This window comes from Pseudophryne corroboree, chromosome 1 (assembly GCF_028390025.1).
Source record: "Pseudophryne corroboree isolate aPseCor3 chromosome 1, aPseCor3.hap2, whole genome shotgun sequence".
Classification (NCBI taxonomy): Eukaryota; Metazoa; Chordata; class Amphibia; order Anura; family Myobatrachidae; genus Pseudophryne; species Pseudophryne corroboree.
Window position 1 is genome coordinate 357,917,095 of NC_086444.1, and position 26,208 is coordinate 357,943,302.

Below are 26,208 nucleotides of genomic sequence, written 5' to 3' on the forward strand. Positions count from 1 at the left end.
AGTGCGGGTTTTCAGAAGTGGAGATGTTATCCATGGAAACGAATCAGATTCAAGTTACTATCTTCTAGAAGGTGCTAGGTAAATCTTAAGTAGAATCTGATTGGTTGCCATGGGCAATATCTCCACTTCTGAAAACAAGCACTTTAGTAAATAAACCCCTATGATGTCTATCAGGGAGCTTTGCTAAAAGGTTTTTCTTTTTTTGTAATACCATTCGGCTTTGAATTATTTAGTACAGTAGGTCAGTAGTTTGATGGCAATGTTCTATTGTAATCTGTATTATTTGATATTTAAAAAAACAAAACAATACATTTCATGTATTGGTAAACAAAAATAAAAAAAAAGTACCCCCAATGAAACTTATGGACATATTTTGCATATGATAATGCGTATACTGCATGCGAGTGGTCTCACTATATCATTATGACTTTAAATAAAAGGTAATTTGGACCAGAATTATTGTGTAAACATAGATCAAATATCAAAGTGATGAAGCCTATATCTTTTGTACACATGAATTAGTGGAATGTGCTAAATGCCATGTAAGGAGAAGGTGTAAGCTCATGAGAAACCTATATAACAGCGACAAACTGTATACGACTATGGAGTTAATTTATTAAGCTGTGAAAAGAGGGAGAAATGAACCAGTGAAGACGTTTCGCTCTCCAACCAATCAGCTTTCAGGATGCATTTAGCAAGTACAGTCTATAAAATGATAGGCAGATGCCGATTGGTTTCTATGGGCAACTTTTCCGCTTGTCCACTCTTTTCATTGCTTGATACATCAACCCCAATATTTTGCACACTTCAACTGCTGTTGGTAAAATGCTTGATGATAAATAGGATTTGAATTACCTACCGGTAAATCATTTTCTCGTAGTCCGTAGAGGATGCTGAGGTCCACATTAGTATCATGGGGTATAGACGGGTCTACTAGAAGCCACAGGCACTTTAAGAGTTTGAGAGTGTGGGCTGGCTCCTCCCTCTATGCCCCTCCTACCAGACTCAGTCTAGAAACTGTGCCCGAGGAGACGTACAACTTCGAGAGAAGGATTTTACACAGATAGTGGCGAGATTCACACCAGCTCACACACAAGGCAAACCAAGCTAATTAGCTTGAAACATCAGCAACGGTTGAAGAAGATTACTTTCCAAGTAACAAAACAGTACTTAACCAAGAACTAAGCAGTACTGAACTAAGTAACCATTGCAGGATCATGAAGCGCTGGGCGAGCGCCCCGCATCCTCTACGGACTACAAAAAAAGAATTTACTGGTAGGGAATTAAAATCCTATTTTCTCTTACGTCCTAGGGGATGCTGGGGTTCACATTAGTACCATGGGGATGTACCAAAGCTCCCAGAACAGGAGGGAGAGCGCGGAGGCTCCTGCAGAACTGAAGTATCGAACTTGTAGAACTTTGCAAACGTGTTTGACCCAGACCAAGTAGCCGCTCGGCAAAGCTGAGACACCCCGGGCAGCCGCCCAGGAAGAACCCACCTTACAAGTAGAGTGGGCATTAACAGACGTAGGACACGGCAATCCTGCCGTAGAATACGCATGCTGGATAGTGAACCTGATCCAGCGAGATATTGTCTGCTTAGAAGCAGGACACCCAAGCTTCTTGGAATCATACTGGACAAACAGAGTCCGATTTTCTATGACGAGCTGTCCTCTTCACATAGATTTTCAGAGCCCTTACCACATTCAAGGACTTTGATGAAAATGAGGAGTCAGTAGCAACTGGCACCACAATAGGTTGGTTGATATGAATTGCCTACACAACCTTCGGAAGGAACTGCTGATATGTCCGGAGCTCAACTCTATCTTCATGGAAGATCAAGTAGGGGCTCTTACAAGACAAAGCCCCCAGCTCCGACACACGTCTAGCAGAAGCTAAGGCCAACAAAGTGAAAGCCTACCATGTGAGAAACTTGACCTCAACCTCCTGTAGAGGCTCGAACCAATCCGATTGGAGAAACTGCAGCACCACGTTAAGATCCAATGGTGCCGTAGGCAGCACAAAGGTAGGCTGGATGTGCAGAACTCCCTTCAAAAAGGTCTGAACCTCCGGGAGGGAAGCCAATTGTTTCTGGAAGAAAATAGATAGGGCCGAAATCTGGACCTTTACGGATCCCAACCTCAGGCCCATATCCACACCTGCTTACAGGAAGAAGAGAAACCGTCCCAGTTGAAACTCCACCGTAGGAAACTTCTTGGACTCACACCAAGATACATATTTTTTCCAAATACGATGGTAATGTTTAGACGTTACTCCTTTCCTAGCCTGTATCAGGGTAGGAATAACCTTGTTCGGAATGCCCTTAAGAGCTAATATCTGGCGTTCAACCTCCATGCCGTCAAAGGTAGCCGTGGTAAGTCTTGATAAGCGAACGGCCCCTGCTGCAGCAGGTCCTCCCAATGAGGAAGAGGCCTCGGCTCTTCTAGTAGTAGATCCAGAAGATCTGCGTGCCAAGCCCTTCTTGGCCAGTCCAGAGCAATGAGGATCGCCTGAACTCTTGTTCTCCTTATGAGTTTTAGAACTCTTGGAATGAGTGGAAGTGGATGAAACACATATTCCGTCTAGAACACCCACGGAGTCACCAGGGCGTCCCTCGACCTGGAACAATACCGCCAAAGCTTCTTGTTGAGACGAGAGGCCATCATGTCTATTTGAGGTACACCCCAAAGATCTGTTACCTCCCTGAACACCTCCGGATGGAGTCCCCACTCTCCTGGATGGAGATAGTGTCTGCTGAGGAAGTCCGCTTCCCAGTTGTCTACTCACGGAATGAAGATTGCCGACAGCGCCAACGCGTGTTTTTCTGCCCAGAGGATGATTCTTGTTACCTCTGACATTGCAGCTCTGCTCTTCGTTTCGCCCTGTCGGTTTATGTAAGCCACTGTCGTTACATTGTCCGACTGCACTTGAATGACTCGATCTTGCAGAAGATGAGCCGCTTGGAGAAGACAGTTGTAGACGGCTCTTAGTTCCAGAATGTTTATTGGTAGGCCGGCTTCCAGACTTGACCACCTTCTGGGAAGGTCTCCCCTTGAGTGACTGTGCCCCAGCCCCGGAGACTTGCATCCGTGGTTAGAAGGATCCAGTCCTGAATCCCAAACCTGCGGCCCTTCAGAAGGGGAGGTAATTGTAGCCTGGCTTTTGGCGACAGACGTATTCTCTGATGCATGTGCAGATGAGATCCCGACCACTTGTCCAGGAGATCCAGTTGGAACGGTCGAGCATGAAACCTCCCGTACTGCAGAGCCTCGTAAGAGGCCACCATCTTCCCCAGAAATCGAATGCACTAATGAACCGACACCCGGGCTGGCTTCAGGACATCCCGGACCACTGTTTGTATCACCAACGCTTTTTCCTCCGGGAGAAACAACCTCTGCACTTCCGTGTCGCGGATCATTCCCAGAAAGGACAACCTCCTGGTCAGCACCAAATGTGATTTTCGAAGATTCGGGATCCAACCGTGTTCCCTGAGTAGGTGGGTCGTGAGAACAATGGACTGTAACAGCTTCTCTTTGGACGATGCCTTTATAACCAATTCGTCCAGATACGGAATTATGTTCACTCCCTGTCTGCGGAGGAGAACCATCATCTCCGCCATCACCTTTGTGAATACCCTTGGTGCCGTGGAGAGGCCGAATGGCAGGGCTTGGAACTGAAAATGACTGTCTAACAGTGCGAATCGGAGAAAAGCTTGATGCGGCGGCCCAATCGGAATGTGGAGGTACGCATCCTTGATATCCAGGGATACCAGGAATTCCCCCTCCTCCAGACCTGATATCATCGCCCTCAGAGACTCCATTTTGAATTTGAGCTCCCCTTAGAAAGGGGTTTAGCGATTTTAAGTTCAAAATGGGCCTGACCGAACCATCTGGTTTCGGTACCACGAAAAAGGTTCGAATAGTAACCTTTGTTTTGCAAATGGGGTGGAACTGGTACAATGACCTGTGACTCCACCAACTTCTGGATGGATTCCTGTAGGACAGCCCTGTACGCCAGCAAAGCTGGCAAGCCTGATTTGAAGAATTGGTGAGGAGGGATATCTTGAAACTCCAGCCTGTACCCCTGGGACACAATATCTTGCACCCAGGGATCCAGGTCGGACGACACCCAGACGTGGCTGAAATGCCTGAGTCTCGGCCCCACCTCCAGGCCGCGCTGTCCACCGTCATGCTGAGGACTTTGGCGTACCTGAAGCAGGCTTCTGTTCCTGGGAACCCACCACAGCAGGTTTCTTGGATGTTGGCCGACCTCCTCTAAAGAAGGTGTTGGACGGCTTGGTCTTTCTTGTTTTAGCAGCCTGAAAGGACTGTGAGGCAGCTGAAGAAAAGGGTTTCTTCGTAGCATGTGCAGCTGAGGGAAGAAAAGGTGACTTACCCGCTGTAGCCGTGGAAATCCACGCATCCAATGCTTTCCCAAAGAGAGCCTGACCGGTGTAGGGTAGGGTCTCCACACCTCTCCTGGAGTCCGCATTGGCAGACCACTGGCGCAACCAAAGTCCTCTACGAGCTGAGACAGACATGGAAGATATCCCTGCAGCCATTGAACCCAGGTCTTTCATGGATTCCACCATAAATCCTGCAGAACCCTGAATGTTACGTAAAAACAATTCAACGTCACTTTTATCCATTGAATCCAAATCCTCAAGTAATGTGCCTGACTACTTTACTATAGCTTTGGAAATCCATGCACAGGCAATAGTAGGACGTAGTATCGCCCCTGAAGACGTGTATATGGATTGGAGCGTAGTGTAAATTTTGCGATCAGCCGGTTCTTTTAACGCGTTAGATCCGGGGACAGGTAAAACCACCTTTTTTGAGAGTCTGGATACAGACGCGTCAACTGGGTTTTCCCATTTTTTCCTATCCTCCTCAGGGAAAGGGAACGCAACCAGAACCTTTCTAGGGATCTGAAATTTTTTCTCTGGGTTTTCCCAGGCTCTCTCAAATATAGCATTAAATTCCTTAGACGCAGGGAAGGTTAGTGAGGCTTTCTTATTGTCAGTGAAGTAAGCCTCCTCAGGTGTTATATCAGCAATATTCAACACATCTCTAATGGCCTCTATCATCAACTGCACCCCTTTTGCAAGAGATGCCACCCCCCGCAGCACATCCCCATCACCATCTGCCGTATCACAATCGGTATCCGTGTCATCTTGCATAATCTGGGCAAGAGCATGTTTTTGGGAGCATACAGTAGGGGGCCCTGAGGTAACAGAACCGGACCAAACTGCCATAGAGTTCTGTAAAACCTGAGTTGCAGATTCATTTTGTGCAACTCTAGTAGAAATCTGAGAAATCATACTTTTAATAGAGGCTAACCACTCAGGCTCCCTTGCTGGGACCTGCGCTAACACAGTGCAATCCTGATTACATGGAATGGGATCATACTGAGAGGACATATCCTCTGCAGCATATGACACAGAGTCCCTGGACATAGCTTAATGGAGATCACAAACACTCCACACACACAGGGAAGGGGCAGACAGAGTTTCCCCCCTAAGAATGGCAAGATAGGCACAGAGATTGGAGCCAACCCACACACAGCGCTTCAGGATATAGGGAAAACCTTATCCAGCGCTTACTGTGCACCTTAATAGGTTGCACAGTACAGACATACAGCCTCTCCCCCCTTCTACAAGCTCCCGGTACCGTATAAGATAGCTGGAGTCGATTTGGAGGGACAGCTCTCACTGACAGCGCTTCTGCAGGCAGGAAAATGGCGCTGAATGCTGCTGGGTACACTCTGAGAAGCTCCGCCCCCTTTCATGACTCTGTCTTCCCGCTCTTCTGAAGATTATACTGGCCTGAGGAATTGTGCTGGCAGCGATCCTGGGACCCTGACGGGCTTGGTGGACAGTGTAGGCGCTGGCTCAGGGCGCCCCTCACAGTGCAGCACCAGATACCGCTGAGCCCCGGAGCACAGTTAGTACTGCGCTCCATACCCTGTTGCTGCCATCTTCACACCGGCTCCCCGCTTGACAGGGGGCCGGTGACTAACTCGCCACAGATCTTCTGGCTCTGTAAGGGGGTGGCGGCATCCTGAAGGGGTGAGCGATCCCCTGTAGAGGGGGAACGTTCGATCCCCTCAGGAGCTCAGTGTCCTGTCAGCGGAGATAGTTGCTCAGACCCCGCAGGGCGGACACTACTCCCCCCCCCCATTAGTCCCTCGAAGCAGGTAGGCTGTTGCCAGCAGCCTCCCTGTGCCTAAACTCTATTAAAAATAATAAAACTAAAAGAACTCCTATGGAGCTCCCCTAGCTGTGACCGGCTCCTCCGGGCACATTTTCTAAACTGAGTCTGGTAGGAGGGGCATAGAGGGAGGAGCCAGCCCACACACTCAAACTCTTAAAGAGCCAGTGGCTCCTAGTGGACCTATCTATACCCCATGGTACTAATGTGGACCCCAGCATCCTCCAGGACGTAAGAGAAAAATAAGATTTTACTCACCGGTAAATCTATTTCTCGTAGCCCGTAGTGGATGCTGGGGACTCCGTAAGGACCATGGGGAATAGCGGCTCCGCAGGAGACTGGGCACAGCCAAGAAAGATTTAGGACTACCTGGTGTGCACTGGCTCCTCCCACTATGACCCTCCTCCAGACATCAGTAAGGATACTGTGCCCGGAAGAGCTGACACAATAAGGAAGGATTTTGAATCCCGGGTAAGACTCATACCAGCCACACCAATCACACCGTATAACTCGTGATAATATACCCAGTTAACAGTATGAACACAACAGAGCCTCTCAAAGGATGGCTCAACAATAACCCTTGTAGTTAACAATAACTATATACAAGTATTGCAGACAGACCGCACTTGGGACGGGCGCCCAGCATCCACTACGGACTACGAGAAATAGATTTACCGGTGAGTAAAATCTTATTTTCTCTGACGTCCTAGTGGATGCTGGGGACTCCGTAAGGACCATGGGGATTATACCAAAGCTCCCAAACGGGCGGGAGTGCGCGGATGACTCTGCAGCACCGAATGAGAGAACTCAAGGTCCTCCTCAGCCAGGGTATCAAATTTGTAGAATTTTGCAAACGTGTTTGCCCCTGACCAAGTAGCAGCTCGGCAAAGTTGTAAAGCAGAGACCCCTCGGGCAGCCGCCCAAGAAGAGCCCACTTTCCTCGTGGAATGGGCTTTTACAGATTTAGGCTGCGGCAGGCCAGCCACAGAATGCGCAAGCTGAATTGTGCTACAAATCCAGCGAGCAATAGTCTGCTTTGAAGCAGGAGCACCCATCTTGTTTGGTGCATACAGGATAAATAGAGAGTCAGTCTTCCTGACTCCAGCCGTCCTGGAAACATACATTTTCAAGGCCCTGACTACGTCCAGTAACTTGGAGTCCTCCAAGTCCCTAGTAGCCGCAGGCACCACGATAGGTTGGTTCAAGTGAAAAGCTGATACCACCTTAGGAAGAAACTGGGGACGAGTCCTCAATTCTGCCCTATCCATATGGAAAATCAAATAGGGGCTTTTACATGACAAAGCCGCCAATTCTGACACACGCCTTGCCGAAGCCAAGGCCAAAAGCATGACCACTTTCCACGTGAGATATTTTAAATCCACGGTTTTGAGTGGCTCAAACCAATGTGACTTTAGGAAACCCAACACCACGTTGAGGTCCCAAGGTGCCACTGGAGGCACAAAAGGAGACTGAATATGCAGCACTCCCTTGACAAATGTCTGAACTTCAGGCAGTGAAGCCAGTTCTTTTTGGAAGAAATCGACCGAGCCGAAATCTGTACCTTAATGGAACCCAGTTTTAGGCCCATAGTCACCCCTGACTGTAGGAAGTGCAGAAATCGACCTAGCTGGAATTCCTCCGTTGGGGCCTTCCTGGCCTCACACCACGCAACATATTTTCGCCATATGCGGTGATAATGTTGTACGGTTACATCTTTTCTAGCTTTAATAAGCGTAGGAAGGACTTCCTCCGGAATGCCCTTTTCCTTCAGGATCCGGCGTTCAACCGCCATGCCGTCAAACGCAGTCGCGGTACGTCTTGGAACAGACAGGCCCCCTGCTGCAGCAGGTCCTGTCTGAGCGGCAGAGGCCATGGGTCCTCTGAGATCATTTCTTGGAGTTCTGGTTACCAAGCTCTTCTTGGCCAACCCGGAACAATGAGTATAGTTCTTACTACTCTCCTTCTTATTATTCTCATTACCCTGGGTAAGAGGGGCAGAGAAGGGAACACATACACCGACTGGTACACCCACGGTGTTACCAGAGCGTCCACAGCTATAGCCTGAGGGTCCCTTGACCTGGCGCAATATCTTTGTAGCTTTTTGTTGAGGCGGGACGCCATCATGTCTACCTGTGGCCTTTCCCAACGGTGTACAATCATTTGGAAAACTTCTGGATGAAGTCCCCACTCTCCCGGGTGGAGGTCGTGTCTTCTGAGAAAGTCTGCTTCTCAGTTGTCCACTCCGGGAATGAACACTGCTGACAGTGCTAACACATGATTTTCCGCCCATCGGAGAATCCTTGTGGCTTCTGCCTCCGCCATCCTGCTTCTTGTGCCGCCCTGTCGGTTTACATGAGCGACCGCCGTGATGTTGTCTGACTGGATCAGCACCGGCCGGTGTTGAAGCAGGGTCTAGCCTGACTTAGGGCATTGTAAATGGCCCTTAGTTCCAGAATATTTATGTGTAGGGAAGTCTCCTGACTTTTCCATAGCATTGGAAGTTTCTTCCCTGTGTGACTGCCCCCCAGCCTCGAAGGCTGGCATCCGTGGTCACCAGGACCCAGTCCTGTAAGCCGAATCTGCAGCCCCCTAACAGATGAGCACTCTGCAGCCACCACAACAGCGACACCCTGGCCCTTGGAGACAGGGTTATCCGCCGATGCATCTGAAGATGCGACCCGGACCACTTGTCCAACAGATCCCACTGGAAAATCCTTGCATGGGACCTGGCGAATGGAATTTCTTCGTAAGAAGCTACCATCCTTCCCAGGGCTGTATACGTATTAGGAGGTCTCTGTCTAGAGACGACTCCTTGGACTTCTCCTCCGGGAGAAACACTTTTTATCCTGTTCTGTGTCCAGAACCATACCCAGGAACAGTAGACGCGTCGTAGGAACCAGCTGCGACTTTGGAATATTCAGAATCCAGCCGTGCAGTTGTAGCACTTCCCGAGATAGTGCTACTCCGCCGAACAACTGCTCCCTGGACCTCGCCTTTATAAGGAGATCGTCCAAGTACGCGATAATTATTTCGGCCATTACCTTGGTAAATACCTCGGTGCCGGGGACAGACCAACGGCAACGTCTGGAATTGGTAATGACAATCCTGTACCACAATTTTGAGGTACTCCAGGTGAAGAGGGTAAATAGGGACATGCAGGTAAGCATCCTTGATGTCCAGTGATACCATGAAATTCTCCAGGCTTGCAATAATCGCCCTGAGCGATTCCATTTTGAACTTGAACCTTCGTATATAAGTGTTCAAGGCTTTCAATTTTAGAATGGGTCTCACCGAACCGTCTGGTTTCGGTACCACAACATTTTGGAATAGTAACCCCGGCCTTGTTGAAGGAGGGGTACCTTGATTTCACCTGCTGGAAGTACAGCTTGTGAATTGCCGCCAGTACTACCTTTCTCCGAGGGCAGCAGGCAAGGCTGATGTGAGGTAACGGCGAGGGGGAGTCGCCTCGAACTCCAGCCTGTATCCCTGTGATACTATTTTCAGAACCTAGGGATCCACCCGTGGGCAAGCCCACTGGTCCCTGAAGTTCCCGAGACGCGCCCCTACCGCACCTGTCTTCACCTGTGGAGCCCCAACGTCATGCGGTGGACTCAGAGGAAGCGGGGGAAGATTTTTGATCCTGGGAACTGGCTGCTGGTGCAGCTTTTCCCTTCTTCCCTAGTCTCTGTGCAGAAAGGAAGCGCCTTTGACCCGCTTGCTTTTCTGAAGCCGAAAGGACTGTACCTGAAAATACAGTGCTTTCTTAGGCTGTGAGGAAACCTGACGTAAACATTTTTCTTCCCAGCTGTTGCTGTGGATACGAGGTCCCAGAGACCATCCCCAAACAATTCCTCACCCTTATAAGGCAGAATCTCCATGTGCCTTTTATAGGCAGCATCACCTGTCCACTGCCGAGTTTCTAATACCCTCCTGGCAGAATGGACATTGCATTAATTTTGGATGCCAGCCGGCAAATATCCCTCTGTGCATCCTTTATATCTAAGACGACGTCTTTAATATGCTCTATGTTAGCAAACTATTATCCCTGTCTTAGAGTATTAATATTATCTGACTGGGTATCAGACCACGCTGCAGCAGCACTATTTATGCTGAGGCAATTGCAGGTCTCAGTATATAACCAGTGTGTGTATATACAGACTTCAGTATAGCCTCCTGCTTTTTATCAGCAGGCTCCTTCAAGGTGGCCGTATCCTAAGACGGCAGTGCCACCTTTTTTGACAAACGTGTGAGCGCCTTATCCACCCTAAGGGATATCTCCCAACGTGACCTATCCTCTGGCGGGAAAGGGTACGCCATCAGTAACTTTTTAGAAATTACCAGTTTCTTATCGGGGGGAACCCACGCTACTTTACACACTTCATTCATTTATCTGATGGGGGAACAAAGCACTGGCTGCTTTTTCTCCCCAAAAATAAAACCCCTTTTATGTGGTACTTGGGTTCATATCAGAAATGCGTAACACATTTTTCATTGCCGAGATCATGTAATTCCTAGTGGATTGTGTATATGTCTCAACCCCGTCGACACTGGAGTCAGACTCCGTGTCGACATCTGTGTCTGCCATCTGAGGTAACGGGCGCTTTTTTGAGCCCCTGATAGCCTTTGAGACGCCTGGGCAGGCGCGGGCTGAGAAGCCGGCTGTCCCACATCTGTTTTACGTCATCCAGCCTTCTATGTAAGGAGTTGACATTGTAGGTTAATACATTTCACCTATCCATCCACTCTGGTGTCGGCCCCACAGGGGGCGACATCCCATTTATCGGCCTCTGCTCCACCTCCACGTAACCTTCCTCATCCCACATGTCGACACAGCCGTACCGACACACAGCACACACACAGGGAATGCTCTGACTGAGGACAGGACCCCACAAAGTCCTTTGGGGAGACAGAGAGAGAGTATGCCAGCACACACCAGAGCGCTATATAATGCAGGGATTAACACTATAACTGAGTGATTTTTCCCCCAATAGCTGCTTGTATAAACAATATTGCGCCTAAATTTAGTGCCCCCCCTCTCTTTTTAACCCTTTGAGCCTGAAAACTACAGGGGAGAGCCTGGGGAGCTGTCTTCCAGCTGCACTGTGAAGAGAAAATGGCGCCAGTGTGCTGAGGGAGATAGCTCCGCCCCTTTTTCGCGGACTTTTCTCCCGCTTTTTTATGGATTCTGGCAGGGGTATTTATCACATATATAGCCTCTGGGGCTATATATTGTGATATATTTGCCAGCCAAGGTGTATTTATTGCTTCTCAGGGCGCCCTTTCCCAGCGCGCTGCACCCTCAGTGACCGGAGTGTGAAGTGTGTATGAGGAGCAATGGCGCACAGCTGCAGTGCTGTGCGCTACCTTGGTGAAGACTGATGTCTTCTGCCGCCGATTTTCCGGATTCTTCTTGCTTCTGGCTCTGTAAGGGGGCCGGCGGCGCGGCTTCGGGACCGAACACCAATGGCCGGTTCCATGCGGTCGATCCCTCTGGAGCTAATGGTGTCCAGTAGCCTAAGAAGCCCAAGCTACCACCAGTTAGGTAGGTTCGCTTCTTCTCCCCTTAGTCCCTCGCTGCAGTGAGTCTGTTGCCAGCAGATCTCACTGTAAAATAAAAAACCTAAAATATACTTTCTTTCTAGGAGCTCAGGAGAGCCCCTAGTGTGCATCCAGCTCAGCCGGGCACAAGAATCCAACTGAGGTCTGGAGGAGGGTCTTAGTGGGAGGAGCCAGTGCACACCAGGTAGTCCTAAATCTTTCTTAGCTGTGCCCAGTCTCCTGCGGAGCCGCTATTCCCCATGGTCCTTACGGAGTCCCCAGCATCCACTAGGACGTCAGAGAAACTATTTTTATCAGGCTGTAACTAGAATAACTACCACATAATCCTGTGTAACTGTCACGACAAAAGCAGTAAGTGGTTATGCCATCTAGGCATCAGAATCTCAGTCACCCACCTGTAAGAACTTTACCATGCTGAGTTTAGGGTTGGCCTCTTTCTTCTCTGTAGGAGCTTTGCTGAACAACTCTGCTGGGTCCACTTTGTCCCAGTTGTTATATTTCCCTGAAATGGGTATTTTGGAGATGTTACAATATGTAACTATAAAAACACTTCAAGCCTTAAACCAGTTAGCATGAGACTGGAGGAAAACAAAGTTTGGCACTTAAAACACAGATAGCATAAAAATGTCCAAGCAGAAAAAAAACAACACTGCTATTCGTACAACTTCAATAAATATTTGCTTGTTGCAGACGGAAAAAAAAAAAGGAAATATGGGGGCAGATGTATTAAGCCTGGAGAAGTGATAAAGCAGTGATAAGTGCTAAGTGATAAAGCACCAGCCAATCAGCTCCAATGTGTAAATTTACATATTGGAGCTGATTGGCTGGTGCGTTATATCTGTAGTATAGACTACGAAGGGTGTGGGGTTAGCACCCTTTGTTTTAGACACAGATTTCTGAAAAAAATAAGAATTTACTTACCGATAATTCTATTTCTCGTAGTCCGTAGTGGATGCTGGGGACTCCGTAAGGACCATGGGGAATAGCGGCTCCGCAGGAGACAGGGCACAAAAGTAAAAGCTTTAGGATCAGGTGGTGTGCACTGGCTCCTCCCCCTATGACCCTCCTCCAAGCCTCAGTTAGGATACTGTGCCCGGACGAGCGTACACAATAAGGAAGGATTTTGAATCCCGGGTAAGACTCATACCAGCCACACCAATCACACTGTACAACCTGTGATCTGAACCCAGTTAACAGCATGATAACAGCGGAGCCTCTGAAAAGATGGCTCACAACAATAATAACCCGATTTTTGTAACAATAACTATGTACAAGTATTGCAGACAATCCGCACTTGGGATGGGCGCCCAGCATCCACTACGGACTACGAGAAATAGAATTATCGGTAAGTAAATTCTTATTTTCTCTGACGTCCTAAGTGGATGCTGGGGACTCCGTAAGGACCATGGGGATTATACCAAAGCTCCCAAACGGGCGGGAGAGTGCGGATGACTCTGCAGCACCGAATGAGAGAACTCCAGGTCCTCCTCAGCCAGGGTATCAAATTTGTAAAATTTTGCAAACGTGTTTGCCCCTGACCAAGTAGCAGCTCGGCAAAGTTGTAAAGCCGAGACCCCTCGGGCAGCCGCCCAAGATGAGCCCACCTTCCTTGTGGAATGGGCATTTACATATTTTGGCTGTGGCAGGCCTGCCACAGAATGTGCAAGCTGAATTGTACTACACATCCAACTAGCAATCGTCTGCTTAGAAGCAAGAGCACCCAGTTTGTTGAGTGCATACAGGATAACAGCAAGTCAGTTTTCCTGACTCCAGCCGTCCTGGAAATATATATTTTCAGGGCCCTGACAACATCTAGCAACTTGGAGTCCTCCAAGTCCCTAGTCGCCGCAGGTACCACAATAAGCTGGTTCAGGTGAAACGCTGACACCACCTTAGGGAGAAACTGGGGACGAGTCCGCAGCTCTGCCCTGTCCGAAAGGACAATCAGATATGGGCTTTTGTGAGACAAAGCCGCCAATTCTGACACTCGCCTGGCCGAGGCCAGGGCCAACAGCATGGTCACTTTCCATGTGAGATATTTCAAATCCACAGATTTGAGCGGTTTAAACCAATGTGATTTGAGGAATCCCAGAACTACGTTGAGATCCCACAGTGCCACTGGAGGCACAAAAGGGGTTGTATATGCAGTACTCCCTTGACAAACTTCTGGACTTCAGGAACTGAAGCCAATTCTTTCTGGAAGAAAATCGACAGGGCCGAAATTTGAACCTTAATGGACCCAAATTTGAGGCCCATAGACACTCCTGTTTGCAGGAAATGCAGGAATCGACCGAGTTGAAATTCCTCCGTGGGGGCCTTCCTGGCCTCACACCATGCAACATATTTTCTCCAAATGCGGTGATAATGTTGTGGGGTCACCTCCTTCCTGACTCTGACCAGGGTAGGGATGACCTCTTCCGGAATGCCTTTTTCCCTTAGGATCCGGCGTTCAACCGCCATGCCGTCAAACGCAGCCGTGGTAAGTCTTGGAACAGACATGATCCTTGCTGAAGCAAGTCCCTTCTTAGTATCTCTTGAAGTTCCGGGTACCAAGTCCTTCTTGGCCAATCCGGAGCCACGAGTATAGTTCTTACTCCTCTCCGTCTTATAATTCTCAGTACCTTGGGTATGAGAGGCAGAGGAGGGAACACATACACCGACTGGTACACCCACGGTGTTACCAGAGCGTCCCAGCTATTGCCTGAGGGTCTCTTGACCTGGCGCAATACCTGTCCAGTTTTTTGTTCAGACGGGACGCCATCATGTCCACCTTTGGTCTTTCCCAACGGTTCACAATCATGTGGAAGACTTCCAGATGAAGTCCCCACTCTCCCGGGTGGAGGTCGTGTCTGCTGAGGAAGTCTGCTTCCCAGTTGTCCACTCCCGGAATGAACACCGCTGACAGTGTTATCACATGATTTTTCGCCCAGCGAAGAATCCTTGCTGCCATTGCCCTCCTGCTTCTTGTGCCGCCCTGTCTGTTTACGTGGGCGACTGCCGTGATGTTGTCCGACTGGATCAGCACCGGTTGACTTTGAAGCAGAGGTCTTCCTAGGCTCAGAGCATTGTAAATTGCCCTTAGCTCCAGTATATTTATGTGGAGAGAAGTCTCCAGACTTGACCACACTCCTTGGAAATTTCTTCCCTGTGTGACTGCTCCCCAGCCTCTCAGGCTGGCATCCGTGGTCACCAGGACCCAGTCCTGAATGCCGAATCTGCTGCCCTCTAGTAGATGAGCACTCTGCAGCCACCACAGAAGAGACACCCTTGTCCTTGGAGACAGGATTATCCGCTGATGCATCTGAAGATGCGATCCGGACCATTCGTCCTGCAGATCCCACTGAAAAATTCTTGCGTGAAATCTGCCGAATGGAATCGCTTCGTAAGAAGCCACCATTTTTCCCAGGACTCTTGTGCATTGATGCACTGACACTTGGCCTGGTTCTAGGAGGTTCCTAACTAGCTCGGATAACTCCCTGGCTTTCTCCTCCGGGAGAAACACCTTTTTCTGGACTGTGTCCAGAATCATCCCTAGGAACAGCAGACGTGTCGTCGGAATCAGCTGCGATTTTGGAATATTTAGAATCCACCCGTGCTGTCGTAGAACTACTTGAGATAGTGCTACTCCGACCTCCAACTGTTCTCTGGACCTTGCCCTTATCAGGAGATCGTCCAAGTAAGGGATAATTAAGACGCCTTTTCTTGGAAGAAGAATCATCATTTCGGCCATTACCTTGGTAAAGACCCGGGGTGCCGTGGACAATCCAAACGGCAGCGTCTGAAACTGATAGTGACAGTTCTGTACCACGAACCTGAGGTACCCTTGGTGAGAAGGGCAAATTGGGACATGGAGGTAAGCATCCTTGATGTCCAGGGACACCATATAGTCCCCTTCTTCCTGGTTCGCTATCACTGCTCTGAGTGACTCCATCTTGATTTGAACCTTTGTATGTAAGTGTTCAAAGATTTCAGATTTAGAATAGGTCTCACCGAGCCGTCTGGCTTCAGTACCACAAATAGTGTGGAATAATACCCCTTTCCTTGTTGTAGGAGGGGTACTTTGATTATCACCTGCTGGGAATACAGCTTGTGAATTGTTTCCAATACTGCCTCCCTGTCGGAGGGAGACGTTGGTAAAGCAGATTTCAGGAACCTGCGAGGGGGAGACGTCTCGAATTTCCAATCTGTACCCCTGGGATACTACTTGTAGGATCCAGGGGTCCACTTGCGAGTGAGCCCACTGCGCGCTGAAACTCTTGAGACGACCCCCCCACCGCACCTGAGTCCGCTTGTACGGCCCCAGCGTCATGCTGAGGACTTGGCAGAAGCGGTGGAGGGCTTCTGTTCCTGGGAAGGGGCTGCCTGCTGCAGTCTTCTTCCCTTTCCTCTACCCCTGGGCAGATATGACTGGCCTTTTGCCCGCTTGCCCTTATGGGGACGAAAGGACTGAGGCTGAAAAGACGGTGTCTTTTTCTGCTGAGATGTGACTTGGGGTAAAAAAGGTGGATTTTCCAGCTGTTGCCGTGGCCACCAGGTCCGATGGACCGACCCCAAATAACTCCTCCCCTTTATACGGCAATACTTCCATGTGCCGTTTGGAATCCGCATCACCTGACCACTGTCGTGTCCATAAACATCTTCTGGCAGACATGGACATCGCACTTACTCTTGATGCCAGAGTGCAAATATCCCTCTGTGCATCTCGCATATATAGAAATGCATCCTTTAAATGCTCTATAGTCAATAAAATACTGTCCCTGTCAAGGGTATCAATATTTTCAGTCAGGGAATCCGACCAAGCCACCCCAGCGCTGCACATCCAGGCTGAGGCGATCGCTGGTCGCAGTATAACACCAGTATGTGTGTATATACTTTTTAGGATATTTTCCAGCCTCCTATCAGCTGGCTCCTTGAGGGCGGCCGTATCTGGAGACGGTAACGCCACTTGTTTTGATAAGCGTGTGAGCGCCTTATCCACCCTAGGGGGTGTTTCCCAACGCGCCCTAACTTCTGGCGGGAAAGGGTATAACGCCAATAATCTTCTATCGGGGAAAACCCACGCATCATCACACACTTCATTTAATTTATCTGATTCAGGAAAAACTACAGGTAGTTTTTTCACACCCCACATAATACCCTTTTTTGTGGTACTTGTAGTATCAGAAAAATGTAACACCTCCTTCATTGCCCTTAACATGTAACGTGTGGCCCTAATGGAAAATACGTTTGTTTCTTCACCGTCGACACTGGAGTCAGTGTCCGTGTCTGTGTCGACCGACTGAGGTAATGGGCGTTTTAAAGCCCCTGACGGTGTTTGAGACGCCTGGACAGGTACTAATTGGTTTGCCGGCCGTCTCATGTCGTCAACCGACCTTGCAGCGTGTTGACATTATCACGTAATTCCCTAAATAAGCCATCCATTCCGGTGTCGACTCCCTAGAGAGTGACATCACCATTACAGGCAATTGCTCCGCCTCCTCACCAACCTCGTCCTCATACATGTCGACACACACGTACCGACACACAGCACACACACAGGGAATGCTCTGATAGAGGACAGGACCCCACTAGCCCTTTGGGGAGACAGAGGGAGAGTTTGCCAGCACACACCAAAACGCTATAATTATACAGGGACAACCTTATATAAGTGTTTTCCCTTATAGCATCTTAATATATTATAATATTGCCACCAAAATGCCCCCCCCTCTCTGTTTTAACCCTGTTTCTGTAGTGCAGTGCAGGGGAGAGCCTGGGAGCCTTCCTAGCAGCGGAGCTGTGTAGGAAAATGGCGCTGTGTGCTGAGGAGAATAGGCCCCGCCCCCTTTTCGGCGGGCTTCTTCTCCCGTTTTTCTGACAACCTGGCAGGGGTTAAATACATCCATATAGCCCCAGAGGCTATATGTGATGTATTTTTAGCCAGCATAGGTACTTTCATTGCTGCCCAGGGCGCCCCCCCCAGCGCCCTGCACCCTCAGTGACCGTTGGTGTGAAGTGTGCTGAGAGCAATGGCGCACAGCTGCCGTGCTGTGCGCTACCTTAAGAAGACTGGGAAGTCTTCAGCCGACGATTTCTGGACTTCTTCTCTCTTCAGCATCTGCAAGGGGGTCGGCGGCGCGGCTCCGGTGACCCATCCAGGCTGTACCTGTGATCGTCCCTCTGGAGCTAGTGTCCAGTAAGAAGCCAATCCATCCTGCACGCAGGTGAGTTCACTTCTTCTCCCCTAAGTCCCTCGTTGCAGTGAGCCTGTTGCCAGCAGGACTCACTGAAAATAAAAAACCTAACAAAACTTTTACTCTAAGCAGCTCTTTAGGAGAGCCACCTAGATTGCACCCTTCTCGGCCGGGCACAAAAACCTAACTGAGGCTTGGAGGAGGGTCATAGGGGGAGGAGCCAGTGCACACCACCTGATCCTAAAGCTTTTACTTTTGTGCCCTGTCTCCTGCGGAGCCGCTATTCCCCATGGTCCTTATGGAGTCCCCAGCATCCACTTAGGACGTCAGAGAAAAGGACATGCCAGCACCCCAAGGGAAGAAAGAAAAATTAAAGAAAATGTACAAAAACAACACAAACCTCCTAGGTAACATAACACAGTCACCAAAGGGCTTTTACCAACAGCTCATAATTATCACTGAAAACCAGACTCCCCAAAGGTCCCAGAAGAGTCCCCAAAACCCATCAGAGGCAATTACCCCAGTTTAATACAGTTCATACCAGCATCTCAAGTAAACAACTTCTGCAGACTCTTCATGGTCCTGTCCGATCAGCGGTTGCACTTCACAAACTTTGAGGGCTTCCAGCAACTGTGCCCCATCATATGTATCTTACAGGGATATGCCAGCGGACCTCCCTGTGCCTTCAGAATACCTGCTACCCAGGCTCTGCTAGTATAGACAGATCCTACTGCCTCTCACTTCTCTGAAGCTGTCAAAGACACACAGCTTCCGGGTGCTTCCAGCAGCAAAGCATTTACACATCCTGACAGCCCCTCACCCAGCTCAGCTTCCCCTTTAAAACAACACTGAAACATGACTAGGGGCGTGTTCGTTTCACAGGTCAGGCCCAGCAAAACAGGAAATCTCCGAAAAGCATGCTGTGAGATGTAGTCATACTGGGTAGTATCTGCTAAAGAGAAAGAAAATTACAAAAGAGCATGCCAGGAGATGTAGTCATACTAGACAGTGAGTGCCCACAAACTCTGCCCAGAGGAGAGACCACCCAGACCGCTAGGCTCTGTTTTAGGACAATCAAGCTAGTAAACAAAAAGACACCCTCCACAACAGTCTAAAACCCTTACAGGGTTCAAAATGGTTAAATAGTCAGGGTTAGGACTATTATGCGTGTGTTTAAGGTTAGGCATTAGGGGAGGGAGAGGGGGGGGGGGGGGGGGGGGGAGAGGTTGCCGTAGCCGCCACCCCATGGGGGTGAAGGTTGGGTTGGAGGGGGGGGGGAGGGGGGGGGGTGAAGCTTTGCATAGTGTCCACTTGACAAACAACTGAGGCTAGGGACAAAGGTTGGAATGAAACATTTCTATGATGAAAGTGATGGACTGAAGGAAGCAAAAAAAAAAAAAAAAAAAACCATCTCTACTGGCGAGCTCTGAAATGTGTGAATGAAAAAATACAAATAATAATAATAATAATAATAATAACAATAATGTATGGGCAAGAAGCCTGTGCCCTATTACTATGCAGTGCAGTGGATCAAGGAATGAGTAGAAGCAGGGGAATAGAAGCCTTATGGGGACCAGGAGGAATCAGTTCTTTTCTTTCAGTGTCCTGTCTGTTTGGAGTGAAACATAACCCATCAGGGGTTTCCCCATGCTTCTGGAGAAATATTAATGCAAAATAAATTATTTGCCAAAAATATGCCCCCTCCATTTCATTATTAAGCATGCCATTGTGTTAAAATTGTGCACAGTTATTTGCTAGCACAACAGAAGAATTCGCAATAAAATGGTAATTAAAGCAATGCTCATTTTAAATGCACAAATTACATATGATTAGGTCCTGCTCACATTGTTAGCAGAATACAGGTCAGTAAACAATGTTTTTCATTATCCACACATCTGAAGCAATAATCTGAAAATATTATTATAGTTATACTATACATAGGGGTATATTCAATTAGCAGCGATAACGGACTTTTCGTGTGAAAAGTCCGTTTTTCGCGCGAAAAACCGGACTTTTCCTGCGAAACGCAATTACAGCCTATTCAATTTTCCTGGAAAATTTATCGGTGATCATTTTTTCTCTAATTTCACTTCACCTACTCTGAAGCAGGTGAAAAGTTGGGAAAAGTCACTATTTTAAGGTAAAAATGTTTGGATATGGTACAGAACTCCTGGGACACCCCCCTTAATGACTAATTAGGCACGTTGAGGTTTTTAATTATTTTTAATTGGCCAATAATGACATGTCATTTTTGGGGTGAAAAAGTACAAAGTGATGGAAATTGGGGTTCAAGGTATGGGACAGGTATATTGGGGTGCTTTATGAGTGGGACAGGTGTTTTTAGGCTTGCAGATGGTAGTAATCGGTCTGTTTCCACTTTTTTTTTTAAAGTACCCTAAAATGACCCAAATATATACTTATACCCATTTTCATGTACCCCAAATTTAATGAGAGCATTTATTTTGCTCAAAAAAACTTGCTTTCTATCATTTTTTTGCATTTTTTTTAAAATGCATATAACAGCCATTTCACACAATTTAAGTCCCCAAAAACGCTCTAATGTGATCTCTAACACACTTCTCTTCTGTTTTCCTATGTTAGTTTAGCATTTTTTGGGGTACAGGCTGATTTCCCCATTTTCACCTGCACTTTTCACTACAAGAATTTTCACGTGAAACCCGTTTGGAATCAAATAGGTCGAAAAACGGAGCATTTTCGCGGCAATTTTCGCCCGATTGCTGCGAAAAATTTTCGGGTGAAAAATTGCCGCGAATTTGCGGATAATTGAATACCCTAGATAGTTGCTAACGGTCAACCACACTTCCTTTATTATACTCTAGACCTTATATGTTACTATGTATCAAAGAGAAGCATTATCGAATATAAAGAAATATTTTCTAGCCATGTTCTGTTACTATATAATAGGGATTTTACTACAGAAAGGCCTCGCTATGCAGTATCACGACAGATGTGCTTACATGCACCTGCTTTGCATACATTTGTCCCTGAATATACATTGGCAACTATGAATGTAAAAGTGAAACATGTATCCAAAGAGCGCATAAACACACATTTATGAAACAAGTGTTATGCAAACCACCAGATTCTTAAAAGCACTAATTTAGCAAAGCTCACTTTGGAAGCAAAATACTGCTTTATTCCATTATTACACCAGTGATGATGTAGAATCATGAACTAGAGTCTAGCTAACATAAAAATGCCAGCAGAGGGTGCTCCCATCCATTAGATCTTTGCCCTGCACCGATTCCTACTTGCTGCCTCCTTTTCTCTACATGCACGTAACACGTGGCTGAAAAATCTGCCCCTTCCTTTTTTATTAAGACCTCATGTAGGGCCCTGCTACATGCTGAGCGACCTCATTAAACCTCTTCCTGTGCTTCCTGCACTTAGAGTACGGAGAGGTGTATGGGAAGCAAGGCAGTGAAGAAAATACCATGGAACAGTGCTTTAAGTCAAACATACTGCTAAGTTAGAAAAATAATAGCTATCTGTGGTTACTTTGTCAACTATACAAGTACTGATCTCAATAAGTTATAGATAGTGAGCTGTACGTGTACACACTATTGACATTAATGTTGCGTTTGTTAGCACTTATTCCTGTCAGCCAAGTCAAGGAAATGGAGAAATTATTTACTACACAATCTGACTGTGAACATATTTTATATCACAGTGGAGCAAAAAAAGAAGGTCTTTTACACTTGTGCCTACAATGTAAACAGACATGCATGCCAACCAGCGTCATACATTAAATTAGAAGTCAAACTTTGAGGTTTCCCCATAGAATTCCTAACTGCTGTCCCACCTAAAATCTGTATTTGTGTATGCAGCGAGCAAGGCCGCAACTAGGGTGATGCAGACGTTGCCTTGCACACAGCGCATTTTCGCTGTTGGCGCACTGTCCGCATCCACCCCGCTTGTTGCCGGCCGCCAGATGCATCGGTAACCGCTGTATATATTACAGCAGGCAGTGATGTGGTGGGAGTGTTACTGTAAGCTCCCCGTGTGCTCGGACTCCCCTAGTGTTCTCCTGTGACCAGGGAGTTCTGGGGATAGGAGCCGGCAGGTGGAAGCTGCTGCCCTAGAGAAGGAACCATAACCATAACCTGGCAGTGAGACGCCGACACACACATACCAACACCTTTCCACAACAACCTGGCATAATGTGTAAAAGAGCCTCTACTTGGCATAATGTATAAAAGGGGCTCTACCTGGCATAATATGTATAAGGTGATCTATCTGGCGTAATGTGTATAAGTGGCACTACTGTGTAGAGTAATTTGAATAATGGACACTACTGTGCAGCGTAATGTGAATTGATACTATTTTGTGACCACGCCCCTTCCCGATGAAGTCACGCCTATATTTTCAGCGCACACTGTCCCTATTTTAAATATGGGGGGGAGGGGGCACCAATTCTCTTTCTGGCACAGGCCACCAAAATGTCTATTTACAGCTCTGGCAGTGAGGAACCAATACATTCAAACACACCCTTGTTTTTATTGAATATTTAAAGTAAGAAAAAAAACAGGATTTTAATACCTACCGGTAAATCCTTTTCTCCTAGTCCATAGAGGATGCTGGGGTCCACTTCAGTACCATGGGGTATAAACGGTTCCGCAGGAGCCATGGGCACTTTAAGACTTTCAGAGTGTGAACTGGCTCCTCCCTCTATGCCCCTCCTCCAGACCTCAGTTTAGGAACTGTGCCCAGGGAGATGGACATTTCGAGAAAAGGATTTACTTTTAAAGTTAATGGTGAGATTCATACCAGCTCACACTTCAACCATGCCGCACACGTGGCATTCAACAAGACACATGCCAACGGGCATGAACTTTACAGCAAACCTGCTGAAAACATTTTTAATAAAATAACAACTGCAGGTAAAGTACGCACTGGGCTGGGTGCCCAGCATCCTCTACGGACTAGGAGAAAAAGATTTACCGGTAGGTATCAAAATCCTGTTTTCTCATACGTCCTAGAGGATGCTGGGGTCCACTTCAGTACCATGGGGTTATACCAAAGCTCCAGTACGGGCGGGAGAGTGCGGATGACCCTGCAGCACCGATTGACCAAACTTTAGGTCCTCATCGGCCAAGGTGTCAAACTTGTAAAACTTAGCAAACGTGTTTGCCCCTGACCAAGTAGCTGCTCGGCAAAGCTGTAATGCTTAGACCCCCCGGGCAGCCGCCCAGGATGAGCCCACCTTCCTAGTAGAATGGGCATTCACCGAATTCGGCATCGGCAATCCTGCCGTAGAATGCGTGTGCTGAATACTACCTCTGATCCAGCGCGCGATAGTCTGCTTAGAAGCAAGACACCCAATCTTGTTGGGAGCATACAGGACAAACAGAGCCTGTTTTCCTAATCCGAGCCGTTCTTGCGACATAGATCCTCAAAGCTCTGACCACATCCAGAGACTTTGAAGCAGCGAAGGTGTCAGTAGCCACGGGCACTACAATAGGTTGGTTTATATGGAAAGAAGAAACCACCATTGGAAGAAATTGCTGACGAGTTCTTAGCTCAGCCCTATTTTCATGGAAGATCAAATAAGGGCTCTTATGAGACAAGGCCCCTAACTCAGACACCCGCCTTGCGGATGCCAAGGCCAACAGCATGACCACTTTCCAAGTGAGAAACTTTGACTCGACCTCTTGGAGAGGTTCGAACCAGTCCGATTTAAAGGAACTGCAACACCACGTTAAGATCCCATGGTGCCACAGGAGGCACAAATGGAGGATGGATGTGCAGAACCCCTTTCACAAAAGTCTGAACTTCTGGAACGGAGGCCAATTGTTTCTGAAAGAAAACGGACAAAGCCGAAATCTGGACCTTGATTGAACCCAATCGTAAGCCCGCATCCACACCCGCCTGGAGAAAATGGAGAAAACGTCCTAACAAACTCTTCCGTTGGAGCCTTCTTGGTTTCACACCAAGACACATATTTTCTCCAAATACGGTGGTAATGTTTAGACCTTACTCCTTTCCTGGCCTGAAACAGAGTGGGAATGACTTCTTTGGGAATAACCTTTAGGGCTAGGATCCGGCGCTCAACAGCCATACCGTCAAACGTAGCCGCGGTAAGTCTTGATACACGCACGGCCCCTGCTGCAGCAGTTCCTCGCGGAGAGGAAGAGGCCGAGGATCTTCTACGAGCAACTCCTGAAGATCTGGATACCAAGCCCTCCTTGGCCAGTCTGGGGCAATGAGGATCGCTCGAACTCCTGTTCTTCTTATGATTTTGAGAACTTTTGGTATCAGTGGAAATGGAGGGAAGACATATACCGACCGAAACCCCCACTGCGTCACTAGTGCATCCACTGCTATTGCTTGAGAGTCTCTCGACCTGGAACAATATGTCTGAAGCTTCTTGTTGCGACGAGACGCCATCATGTCTATTTGAGGAATTCCCCAAAGACCTGTCAACTCTGCAAAGACTTCTTGGTGGAGGCCCCATTCTCCTGGATGGAGATCGTGTCTGCTGAGGAAGTCTGCTTCCCAGTTGTCCACTCCCGGAATGAAAATTGCTGACAGAGCTTGTGCATGTCTTTCTGCCCAGAGGAGGATCATTGACACCTCTGCCATTGCCGCTCTGCTTTTCGTTCCGCCCTGATGGTTTATGTACGCGACTGATGTTACATTGTCCGACTGGATCTGTATGGGTTGATCTTGAAGATGTACCGCTTGTAGAAGGCCGTTGTAAATGGCTCTCAACTCCAGAACGTTTATGTGAAGACAAGTTTCTTGACTTGACCACCTTTCTTGGAAGTTTTCCCCCTGTGTGACCGCTCCCCAGCCTCGGAGACTTGCATCCGTGGTCACCAGGATCCAGTCTTGAATCCCCAACCTGCGTCCCTCTAGGAGGTGAGAACTGTGTATCCACCACAGGAGTGAAATTCTGGCTTTGGAGGACAGGATTATCCTCTGATGCATGTGCAGATGGGATCCGGACCACTTGTCCAATAGGTCCCACTGGAATACTCTGGCATGGAATCGGCCAAACTGTATGGCCTCGTAGGCCGCTACCATCTTTCCCAACAACCGAATGCATTGATGAATTGACACTCTTGTTGGTTTCAGAATTTGTTTGACCAGTCTCTGGATTTCCAGAGCCTTTTCTACTGGAAGAAATACCCTCTGTACTTCTGTGTCCAGTATCATCCCGAGAAAGGACAATCTTGTCGTCAGTTCCGATTGTGACTTTGGAAAATTTATGATCCAACCGTGATGTTGGAGTACAGTCAGGTAGAGTGCAATGTTCTGCACCAACTTTTCCCTGGACCTCGCTTTTATCAGGAGATCGTCCAGTTAAGGAATTATATTGACTCCTTGCTGTCGAAGGAGGACCATCATGTCCGCCATCACCTTGGTGAATACCCTCGGTGCCATGGAGAGTCCGAATGGCAACATCTGAAACTGGTAATGACAATCCTGCACTGCGAATCTCAGATAAGCTTGATGCGGAGGATAAATGGGAACATGTAAGTATGCATCGTTTATGTCCACTGACACCATGAATTCCCCCTCCTCCAGACTGGAAATCACTGCCCTCAGAGATTCCATATTGAACTTGAACCTTTGCAGGTAGAGATTCAGATTTTTTAGGTTTAGAATTGGTCTGACCGAGCCGTCCGGCTTCGGAACTACAAATAGGCTTGAATAAAACCCTTCTCCTTGTTGTAACAAGGGAACCAGGACAATGACTTGATCCTGACACAGTTTTTGTATTGCTGCTGCTACCACTTCCCTGTCTGGGACAGAAGCGGGTAAGGCCGATTTGAAAAACCGGCATGGGGGGACGTCTTGAAACTCCAGTTTGTACCCTTGGGACACTATTTGTACGACCCACGGGTCTAGGCCAGATTGAACCCAGAAAAGTTTCAGACGTGCCCCCACCTGAGCGGACTCCCGCAAGGGAGCCCCAGCGTCATGCTGCAGGTTTGGCAGAAGCAGAGGTTGATTTCTGCTCCTGTGATACTGGAGACACTGTGGGCTTTTTTCCTTTTCCCCTTCCTCTACCCGCAAAGAAAGGGGAACCTTTACCCTTTTTCTATCTATTGGGCCGAATGGACTGCATCTGAGAGTGATGTGTCTTTTTGTCGGTGCAGGAGCATAAGGCAAGAATGTCGACCTACCCGCGGTAGCCGCAGAAACTAAAGCCTCCAGCCCATCTCCAAACAAGGCCTCACCTTTGTACGGGAGAGCCTCCATATTCCTTTTGAATCTGCGTCAGCATTCCATTGGCGAATCCA

The 26,208-nt window shown here is 48.0% G+C and overlaps 1 protein-coding gene across 2 annotated transcripts in view; it reads right to left on the reverse strand.

The window, feature by feature from the left end:
* The window catches only part of TOP3B (DNA topoisomerase III beta), a 195,793-nt gene that overhangs the window by 124,706 nt on the left and 44,879 nt on the right, over positions 1 to 26,208 (reverse strand). Inside the window, exons 1-2 of one of the 2 annotated variants that reach the window (XM_063964785.1) lie at positions 18,480 to 18,859; positions 12,164 to 12,270 (exon numbers count right to left, since the gene is read on the reverse strand). In XM_063964785.1, the coding sequence (XP_063820855.1) occupies positions 12,164 to 12,181 (18 nt within the window). In that variant the 5' untranslated portion in view covers positions 12,182 to 12,270; positions 18,480 to 18,859. Of the gene's footprint in view, positions 1 to 12,163; positions 12,271 to 18,479; positions 18,860 to 26,208 lie in introns of those variants that run through there. The other variant, XM_063964784.1, reaches the window with a different exon arrangement.